Raw genomic sequence first — 12,492 nt, 5'->3', positions numbered from 1 at the left:
ATGCCTGTCTTGGACCGCGTTTCCTCTGGTGCCCACACAGTATGTACGGACGAGGGGAGATATAGCAGTTTCGGCAGGTTGTTTAAGCCTAGGAGGTAAACCCTCGCAACACGGGGAGAACATACAAACTCCACACAGAAAGGTTGCCTTGGCCTGGAATCGAACCAGCAACCATCTTAGGAGTTAATAATAATAAAGTTAAAAAATGTAATGAAAAAAAAAAGAAATTGAAAAAAATGTTTTTTTTTCACCTGGACCCTTTAGTTTCCTTTTGGGTGTTTCAGGGCAGGGCATGTTGTGTAGCAGTTACATGGGGGTATGGTCTCCCACTGATTATTATAAATGTTCCTGCTGTATTAGACATGTCTTCTGATCCAACGACCTGTTAATAAACAGTTAACCTGACTCACATCTCGTTCTTCGTAATTCCACAGATGCATCGTTTTGAGGAGGAAATAATGTTAAGCAATTTGTCAAGCCAAAAACTACAAATAAGTAAAAAAATAATCTATTCAGTTGAGATCATATAAACCTCATAGCATGTTACACTGCTTGATTCCACCTGTGAGAGTTGGCATTCTATCTAGAATGTAGAATTTCTAGTTGATCATTGTACCTGTCAGTAAATCCTTTCACGATTTTATCGAACACACCCTTGCCAGCCTCCAAGACACTATCAGTCACCTAACAAGGATGTCAAAATGCTTTAAATTTGTCATCCCTTATATAAATACAGAACAAAGCTGTCTCGTAGCTCACCTTGAGTTTGAGATTTGAACCCGCAGCAGGAGCTGGTTTACTGGAGAATCAAATTTTCGTCCTTGCAATTGTATTTGATTCCATCAAAGATGAGGAAACCTAAAGGTAAGAAACTAAATGTTTAGTTTTTTTTGTTCGTTCGAGAACAGAAATCGTGCTTTTTTTTTTTACAGACTTTGGATCATTAAAGATCATAATATAAGAAGACAATTTATTGATGAATAATGTGATGCATTCCACTAAAAATATCAATCATGTCATGATTCAATTCATAATTATTATGACAATCCTAAGCAAATCATTGGTTTATTTTATAAATCGTCCTTATGAATTAAGGTTTCTTCTTTATTATCATTTTTTCATATATTTCATGAGATTTATAATAAATGGGGAAAGAATTAAATTGTTTTTGATATTCTTTTTTTAAAATTTCAAATATTGAATTGGGATTGATTCATAAAGAACAATTAATCTTCAATTAGCATTTTTACCAAGTCAAAGATGTTTTAGATGTTGTGTGTCATTCAAAAAACAGTGTTTAAGAACCCCAAAGCTAAATTCACATTCCAAATTAAAAAATCCCTTAAAATCTTTTTTTTTTTTAGAAGTCAGCTCTATATTCAATTTATTTATTGATATATTTGTTACTTATTTAAAGGACAAAAAGTAGGCTTTGTGACCAATGTTCTGAATATGATTTGGGAAAGTGAAAAGATCAGTTTAGACCAGAATGTTCTGGAATTCTGCAAATTAACTGAGTCAGGAAGTACTTTACGAGTTTTGCATATACATGGACAGTAAATACTGAATAGGTTTATGAAAGGTGCTAAGAATTATTTTTTGGTAAACATGATATGAATTGAAATGATTTTCTGTTTTTCAAGAAATCTGTTGACAATTTTTATGATGAGATGAGAATCTTAAAAGGCAACTAATTTAAAACCTTAATCTCCTGACATCTTATCCACTGTCATGTATGAAATCAAGTTACAGTTACAGTTACAGAACAGCACAACGTGAAAATACCTTTTTATGTATTTGTTTCAATACCTTTTATTGATTTCCTTTTTTATAGGCACTTTTTATGTTCTGGTCTGCACTACACTGTGTTTCCAACTGCTGTCAACTTCCTTTGCTACGACAACCACCAGCACAACAGCTGTAACAACCACGCCTACTGTTAACCCAACAAGTTCAACTACGACAAATGTAAGCCCGACATCACTGACCACACCAACCGTTAGCCCAACACCATCAACAACACCAACTGTTAGCCCAACACCCTCGACTACACCAACAGTTAGCCCAACACCATCGACAACACCAACCGTTAGCCCAACACCATCAACAACACCAACCGTTAGCCCAACACCATCGACAACACCAACCGTTAGCCCAACACCATCGACTACACCAACAGTTAGCCCAACACCATCGACAACACCAACAGTTAGCCCAACACCATCAACAACACCAACAGTTAGCCCAACACCATCGGCTACACCAACTGTTAGCCCAACACCATCAACAACACCAACTGTTAGCCCAACACCCTCGACTACACCAACAGTTAGCCCAACACCATCAACAACACCAACTGTTAGCCCAACACCATCGACTACACCAACCGTTAGCCCAACACCATCGACAACACCAACCGTTAGCCCAACACCCTTGACTACACCAACAGTTAGCCCAACACCATCAACTACACCAACTGTTAGCCCAACACCATCAACAACACCAACTGTTAGCCCAACACCCTCGACTACACCAACAGTTAGCCCAACACCATCGACAACACCAACAGTTAGCCCAACACCATCGACTACACCAACTGTTAGCCCAACACCATCAACAACACCAACTGTTAGCCCAACACCCTCGACTACACCAACAGTTAGCCCAACACCATCGACAACACCAACTGTTAGCCCAACACCCTCGACTACACCCACCGTTAGCCCAACACCATCAACTACACCAACCGTTAGCCCAACACCCTCGACTACACCAACAGTTAGCCTAACACCATCGACTACACCAACTGTTAGCCCAACACCATCAACAACACCAACAGTTAGCCCAACACCCTCGACTACACCAACAGTTAGCCCAACACCATCAACAACACCAACAGTTAGCCCAACACCATCGACTACACCAACTGTTAGCCCAACACCATCAACAACACCAACTGTTAGCCCAACACCCTCGACTACACCAACAGTTAGCCCAACACCATCAACTACACCAACTGTTAGCCCAACACCATCAACAACACCAACTGTTAGCCCAACACCCTCGACTACACCAACAGTTAGCCCAACACCATCGACAACACCAACAGTTAGCCCAACACCATCGACTACACCAACTGTTAGCCCAACACCATCAACAACACCAACTGTTAGCCCAACACCCTCGACTACACCAACAGTTAGCCCAACACCATCGACAACACCAACTGTTAGCCCAACACCCTCGACTACACCCACCGTTAGCCCAACACCATCAACTACACCAACCGTTAGCCCAACACCCTCGACTACACCAACAGTTAGCCTAACACCATCGACTACACCAACTGTTAGCCCAACACCATCAACAACACCAACAGTTAGCCCAACACCCTCGACTACACCAACAGTTAGCCCAACACCATCAACAACACCAACAGTTAGCCCAACACCATCGACTACACCAACTGTTAGCCCAACACCATCAACAACACCAACTGTTAGCCCAACACCCTCGACTACACCAACAGTTAGCCCAACACCATCGACAACACCAACTGTTAGCCCAACACCCTCGACTACACCCACCGTTAGCCCAACACCATCAACTACACCAACCGTTAGCCCAACACCCTCGACTACACCAACAGTTAGCCTAACACCATCGACTACACCAACTGTTAGCCCAACACCATCAACAACACCAACAGTTAGCCCAACACCCTCGACTAAACCAAGAGTTAGCCCAACACCATCAACAACACCAACAGTTAGCCCAACACCATCGACTACACCAACTGTTAGCCCAACACCATCAACAACACCAACTGTTAGCCCAACACCATCGACAACACCAACCGTTAGCCCAACACCATCGACAACACCAACCGTTAGCCCAACACCATCAACAACACCAACTGTTAGCCCAACACCATCAACAACACCAACTGTTAGCCCAACACCCTCGACTACAACAACAGTTAGCCCAACACCATCAACAACACCAACCGTTAGCCCAAAACCATCGACTACACCAACAGTTAGCCCAACACCATCGACAACACCAACTGTTAGCCCAACACCATCGACAACACCAACCGTTAGCCCAACACCATCAACAACACCAACCGTTAGCCCAACACCCTCGACTACACCAACAGTTAGCCCAACACCATCAACTACACCAACTGTTATCCCAACACCATCAACAACACCAACTGTTAGCCCAACACCCTCGACTACACCAACAGTTAGCCCAACACCATCAACAACACCAACAGTTAGCCCAACACCATCGACTACACCAACTGTTAGCCCAACACCATCAACAACACCAACTGTTAGCCCAACACCCTCGACTACACCAACAGTTAGCCCAACACCATCAACAACACCAACTGTTAGCCCAACACCATCGACAACACCAACCGTTAGCCCAACACCATCGACAACACCAACCGTTAGCCCAACACCATTAACAACACCAACAGTTAGCCCAACACCATCGAGTACACTAACCGTTAGCCCAACACCATCGACAACACCAACCCTTAGCCCAACACCATCGACAACACCAACCGTTAGTCCAACACCATCGACTACACCAAACGTTAGCCCAACACCATCAACTACACCAACTGTTAGCCCAACACCATCAACAACACCAACAGTTAGCCCAACACCATCGACAACCCCAACAGTTAGCCCAACACCATCGACTACACCAACTGTTAGCCCAACACCATCGAGTACACTAACCGTAAGCCCAACACCATCGACTACACCAACAGTTAGCCCAACACCATCGACAACACCAACTGTTAGCCAAACACCATCGACAACACCAACCGTTAGTCCAACACCATCGACTACACCAACCGTTAGCCGAACACCATCAACTACACCAACTGTTAGCCCAACACCCTCGAGTACACCAACTGTTAGCCCAACACCATCAACAACACCAACTGTTAGCCCAACACCATCAACAACACCAACTGTTAGCCCAACACCCTCGACTACACCAACAGTAAGCCCAACACCATCAACAACACCAACCGTTAGTCCAACACCATCGACTACACCAACTGTTAGCCCAACACCATCAACAACACCGACTGTTAGCCCAACACCATCAACAACACCAACTGTTAGCCCAACACCCTCGACTACATCAACAGTTAGCCCAACACCATCGACAACACCAACAGTTAGCCCAACAACATCGAGTACACTAACCGTTAGCCCAACACCATCGACAACACCAACCGTTAGCCCAACACCATCGACAACACCAACCGTTAGTCCAACACCATCGACTACACCAAACGTTAGCCCAACACCATCAACTACACCAACTGTTAGCCCAACACCCTCGAATACACCAACAGTTAGCCCAACACCATCAACAACACCAACAGTTAGCCCAACACCATCGACTATACCAACTGTTAGCCCAACACCATCAACAACACTAACTGTTAGCCCAACACCCTCGACTACACAAACAGTTAGCCCAACACCATCGACAACCCCAACAGTTAGCCCAACACCATCGACTACACCAACTGTTAGCCCAACACCATCGAGTACCCTAACCGTTAGCCCAACACCATCGACTACACCAACAGTTAGCCCAACACCATCGACAACACCAACTGTTAGCCCAACACCATCGACAACACCAACCGTTAGTCCAACACCATCGACTACACCAACCATTAGCCCAACACCATCAACTACACCAACTGTTAGCCCAACACCATCGACTACACCAACTGTTAGCCCAACACCCTCGACTACACCAACAGTTAGCCCAACACCATCAACAACACCAACAGTTAGCCCAACACCATCGACAACACCAACTGTTAGCCCAACACCCTCGACTACACCAACAGTTAGCCCAACACCATCGACAACACCAACTGTTAGCCCAACACCACCGACAACACCAACCGTTAGTCCAATACCATCAACAACACCAACCGTTAGCCCAACACCCTTGACTACACCAACAGTTAGCCCAACACCATCAACTACACCAACTGTTAGCCCAACACCATCAACAACACCAACTGTTAGCCCAACACCCTCGACTACACCAACAGTTAGCCCAACACCATCGACAACCCCAACAGTTAGCCCAACACCATCGACTACACCAACTGTTAGCCCAACACCCTCGACTACACCAACAGTTAGCCCAACACCCTCGACTACACCAACAGTTAGCCCAACACCATCGACTACACCGACTGTTAGCCCAACACCATCAACAACATCAACTGTTAGCCCAACACCCTCGAGTACACCAACTGTTAGCCCAACACCATCAACAACACCAACTGTTAGCCCAACACCATCAACAACACCAACTGTTAGCCCAACACCCTCGACTACACCAACAGTAAGCCCAACACCATCAACAACACCAACTGTTAGCCCAACACCCTCGACTACACCAACCGTTAGCCCAACACCATCAACTACACCAACAGTTAGCCCAACACCATCGACAACCCCAACAGTTAGCCCAACACCATCGACTACACCAACTGTTAGCCCAACACCATCGACTACACTAACCGTTAGCCCAACACCATTGACTACACCAACAGTTAGCCCAACACCATCAACAACACCAACTGTTAGCCCAACACCCTCGACAACACCAACCGTTAGTCCAACACCATCGACTACACCAACTGTTAGCCAGACACCATCGACAACACCAACTGTTAGCCCAACACCATCGACAACACCAACCGTTAGTCCAACACCATCGACTACACCAACTGTTAGCCCAACACCATCAACAACACCAACTGTTAGCCCAACACCCTCGACTACACCAACAGTTAGCCCAACACCATCAACAACACCAACAGTTAGCCCAACACCATCGACTACACCAACCGTTAGCCCAACACCATCAACAACACCAACTGTTAGCCCAACACCCTCGACTACACCAACAGTTGGCCCAACACCATCGACAACACCAACTGTTAGCCCAACACCCTCGACTACACCAACAGTAAGCCCAACACCATCAACAACACCAACCGTTAGTCCAACACCATCGACTACACCAACAGTTAGACCAACACCCTCGACTACACAAACTGTTAGCCCAACACCATCGCCAACACCAACAGTTAGCCCAACACCATCGACTACACCAACTGTTAGCCCAACACCATCGACTACACCAACTGTTAGCCCAACACCATCAAGTACACCAACCGTTAGCCCAACACCATCAACTACACCAACCGTTAGCCCAAAACCCTTGACTACACCAACAGTTAGCCCAACACCATCGACTACACCAACCGTTAGCCCAACACCATCGACTACACCAACTGTTAGCCCAACACCCTCGACTACACCAACAGTTAGCCCAAAACCATCAACTACACCAACTGTTAGCCCAACACCATCGACTACACCAACCGTTAGCCCAACACCCTCGACTACACTAACTGTTAGCCCAACACCATCGACAACATCAACCGTTAGCCCAACACCATCGACAACATCAACCGTTAGCCCAACACCATGGACAACACCAATCGTTAGCCCAACACCATCGACAACACCAACTGTAAGCCCAACACCCTCGACTACACAAACAGTTAGCCCAACACCATCAACAACACCAACTGTTAGTCCAACACCATCGACTACACCAACCGTTAGCCCAACACCATCAACAACACCAACCGTTAGTCCAACACCCTCGACTACACCAAAAGTTAGCCCAACACCATCGACAACACCAACTGTTAGTCCAACACCATCAACAACACCAACCGTTAGCCCAACACCATCGACAACACCAACTGTTAGCCCAACACCATCAACTCCACTAACTGTTAGCCCAACACCATCAACAACACCAACTGTTAGCCCTAAACCCTCGACTACACCAACAGTTAGCCCAACACCATCGACAACACCAACAGTTAGCCCAACACCATCGACTACACCAACTGTTAGCCCAACACCATCAACAACACCAACTGTTAGCCCAACACCCTCGACTACACCAAAAGTTAGCCCAACACCATCGACAACACCAACTGTTAGCCCAACACCATCAACAACACCAACCGTTAGCCCAACACCATCGACAACACCAACTGTTAGCCCAACACCCTCAACTACACCAACAGTTAGCCCAACACCATCAACAACACCAACCGCTAGTCCAACACCATCGACTACACCAACCGTTAGCCCAACACCATCAACAACACCAACCGTTAGCCCAACACCCTCGACTACACCAACAGTTAGCCCAACACCATCAACTACATCAACTGTTAGCCCAACACCATCAACAACACCAACTTTTAGCCCAACACCCTCGACTACACCAACAGTTAGCCCAACACCATCGACAACACCAACAGTTAGCCCAACACCCTCGACTACACCAACTGTTAGCCCAACACCATCAACAACACCAACTGTTAGCCTAACACACTCGACTACACCAACAGTTAGCCCAACACCATCAACAACACCAACAGTTAGCCCAACACCATCGACTACACCAACTGTTAGCTCAACACCATCAACAACACAAACTTTTAGCCCAACACCCTCGACTACACCAACAGTTAGCCCAACACCATTGACAACACCAACAGTTAGCCCAACACCATCGACTACACCAACTGTTAGCCCAACACCATCGACAACACCAACCGTTAGCCCAACACCCTCGACTACACCAACAGTTAGCCCAACACCATCGACAACACCAACTGATAGCCCAACACCATCGACAACACCAACTGTTAGCCCAACACCATCGACAACACCAATTGTTAGCCCAACACCATCGACAACACCAACTGTTAGCCCAACACCCTCGACTACACCAACAGTAAGCCCAACACCCTCGACAACACCAACTGTTAGCCCAACACCATCAACAACACCAACTATTAGCCCAACACCCTCGACTACACCAACAGTTAGCCCAACACCCTCGACCACACGAACCCTTAGCCCAACTGCATCGACTACACCAACCGTTAGCCCAACACCATCGACTACACCAACCGTTAGCCCAACACCATCGACTACACCAAGAGTTAGCCCAACAACACCAACCGTTAGCCCAACACCATCGACTACACCAACAGTTCGCCCAACACCATCAACAACACCAACTGTTAGCCCAACACCATCAACAACACCAACTGTTAGCCCACCACCATCGACAACACCAACTGTTAGCCCAACACCATCGACAACACCAACTGTTAGCCCAACACCCTCGACTACACCAACAGTTAGCCCAACACCACCGACTACACCAACTGTTAGCCCAACACCATTAACAACACCAACTGTTAGCCCAACACCATCAACAACACAAACCGTCAGCCCAACACCATCGACTACAACAACCGTTAGCCCAACACCATCGACTACACCAACCGTTAGCTCAACACCAACTTTTAGCCCGACACCCTCGACTTCACCAACTGTTAGCCCAACACCATCGACTACACCAACTGTTAGCCCAACACCATCGACTACACCAATTGTTAGCCCAACACCATCGACTACACCAACTGTTAGCCCAACACCATCGACAACACCAACTGTTAGCTCAACACCATCAACTACACCATCCGTTAGCCCAACACCATCGACTACATCAACCGTTAGCCCAACACCATCAACAACACCAACCGTTAGCCCAATACCATCAACAACACCAACCGTTAGCCAAAAGCCATCAACAACACTGACCGTTAGCCCAACACCATCGACTACAAGAACCGTTAGCACAACACCATCGACTACACCAACTGTTAGCCCAACACCATCAAGAACACCAACTCTTAGTTTAACACCATCAACAACACAAACTGTTAGCCCAACACCCTCGACTACACCAAAAGTTAGCCCAACACCATCGACAACACCAACCGTTAGCCCAACACCATCGACTACACCAACAACTAGCCCAACACCATCAACAACACAAACCGTTAGCCTAACACCAACTGTTATCCAAACACCATCAACAACACCAACTGCTGGCCCAACACCATCGACTACACCATTTGTTACCCGAACACCATCAACAACACCAACAGTTAGCCCAACACCAGTAGTCACTGCAGCTAAAGGAAGCACACCAGCAATTACAGCAGCTGGAGGAAGCACACCAGCAGTAATTGCTTCTAAAGGAAGCACACCAGCAGTTACAGCAGCTGGAGGAAGCACACCAGCAGTCACTGCAGCTAAAGGAAGCACACCCGCGGTCACTGCAACTGATGGAAGCACACCAGCAATTACTGCAGCTGGAGGAAGCACACCAGCAGTCACTGCAGCCAAAGGAAGCACACCAGCAGTTACAGCAGCTGGAGGAAGCACACCAGCAGTCACTGCAGCTGGAGGAAGCACACCAGTAGTCACTGCAGCTGGAGGAAGCACACCAGTAGTCACTGCAGCTGGAGGAAGCACACCAGCAATTACAGCAGCTGGAGGAAGCACACCAGCAGTAACTGCAGCTAAAGGAAGCACACCAGCAGTCACTGCAGCTAAAGGAAGCACTCTGGCAGTTACAGCAGCTGGAGGAAGTACACCAGCAGTCGGTGCAGCTAAAGGAAGCACACCAGCAGTCACTGCAGCTAAAGAAAGCACACCAGCAGTCACTTCAGCTAAAGGAAGCACACCAGCAATTACAGCAGCTGGAGGAAGCACACTAGCAGTCACTGCAGCTAAAGGAAGCACACTGGCAGTTGCAGCAGCAGGAGGAACCACACTAGCAGTTACAACAGCAGGAGTTAGCACACCAGCAATAGGAGTTTTGACAACAAAACCAAGGACAACAACAGCTTTGGAAAAAACAACATCGCTCACATTTTCAACGACAGCACAAACCACAGTGGGTGTTCTGAAGGTGAGCGGAACAGTATTCTTCATGTCGGAATGATACTGACTTGTAAAAAAAATGTTTTCTTTTTCTAGGATCCTGTGAATTCAGCAAGCTGTGGAATATCCAGTTTCTGTGCATCTCAACCTGCTTCATGTAACCCTTCAAAAGTTACAAATTGCCAATTTATTTCAGCAAGGCCAGGAAATAATGGAAAATCTTGTGTTTCTATATCGGGTCAAAGTTCAGGCTACATAGCTTGTAGTTTTTCACTTGACCTATTAATTGTAAGTGCTGCTGGAGAGAGAGCATTTTGTCATTCATGATGTCACTTTTTATATGTGTTCGAAATTCCCTCTCTTTACAGGGTGGTAACGACCCCACATATGTTTGTGCCAATAAGAATGGAAAATTAAAATTCTTAACTGCACGTTCTAACAACGGCAAGCTTCAGCCAACTAAGGTCAGCCCTCTTAATCTTAAAATTTGTCTTTTAATACAATCATTTGAATCCACTGCTGAACAGTCCTGTGTCATAACAATCATTTATTTATTTTTTTAGTTGAGCGCCAGCTCCGTGAAAGGGAATATTAATGGATTGACAATCCAGTGTACATTTTGTCTTATTGTACCGTCCGGAAGATTAAGACAAATCGGCAATGTCTCAGTTCATTTATTAACGGGAACCTTTAATGAAGGTAAGGTTGACAATTCAACTGAAATGTACATTTTATCCAGTTATCAGTGGATTTGATTTTTATTTCATTTCTTAAATCAGAAAACGATGAACTGGGCGCTCCTACTCCTAGGGTTATAACACCCGTAACAGATTTGCAAGCTTTGAACTCAACTGCCATCAACATCCTGACAACTACCACTGCTCCACAAACAATTGGCCAGAAAAAGACAACCATTCCGGCTTCAAACACTGCCCGACATACAACAAGCCACGCCACAACTCGGCACCAGTCACTCACACAAGGTAAGGACACCACTGCAAAATATCCAGCAGATTAAAAAGTGCATTTTTGCAATTGAATATCATTTTCTCTCTCTCTCTGCAGCTCTCCTCATCACAGTGGGTTTGTTGAGCCTGTCCATGCTATAAGGACCAGAAAAACATGAAGATGTTTCATGCTAATAAAATAAAAAATACAATTCAAATGTATATGCTCACCATAGCCACACTTGTTGCTTAAATCTCTTTCATACACAAGTGTAGAATGAAGAGAAAACATTTTTTCTTTGGAAATGATTATGTTAAATTATTCTTAATAATACTCATAAATGTAGCATCGGATTTTCAGTTTTCTCCTATTGTTTTGCTGGGCGAGTACAACACATGTCTTTGTACAAATAAACTGGTAATATATTTCATCTCTCAGTCTGGACAACTCTTATTTTACTTTAAAGAAAAGTGGATCGGGACCTTTCCAACAATAGAAAATAAACGTCACTGTCTAAATGTACCAAAAACTAAAAATACTTCAATTAAAAGTTTGTCTATGTCCTAAAGTGCACAAATATAATAAGTAATGCATCTGCTATAAGAGTCTAGGCTGACACCACTTCATTATTTTGATA

General features: G+C 45.7%; 1 protein-coding gene across 1 annotated transcript; it reads left to right on the top strand.

The window, feature by feature from the left end:
• Positions 1-12,285, top strand: LOC148082810 (uncharacterized). Its single transcript, XM_087790239.1, has 8 exons — positions 1-95; positions 1,953-2,872; positions 2,990-10,935; positions 11,004-11,195; positions 11,276-11,371; positions 11,471-11,606; positions 11,687-11,890; positions 11,973-12,285. The coding sequence occupies exons 1-8, from the start codon at positions 1-3 to the stop codon at positions 12,014-12,016; spliced, it is 9,633 nt and encodes a 3,210-aa protein (XP_087646365.1). The 3' UTR covers positions 12,017-12,285.
• The last annotated feature ends 207 nt before the right edge of the window (positions 12,286-12,492 follow it).

Source organism: Callionymus lyra, chromosome 4 (assembly GCF_982586985.1).
Source record: "Callionymus lyra chromosome 4, fCalLyr1.hap1.1, whole genome shotgun sequence".
NCBI lineage: Eukaryota > Metazoa > Chordata > Actinopteri > Syngnathiformes > Callionymidae > Callionymus > Callionymus lyra.
Note: the sequence above shows the minus strand (reverse complement) of the source record. Positions and strands in the feature narration are given on the sequence as shown.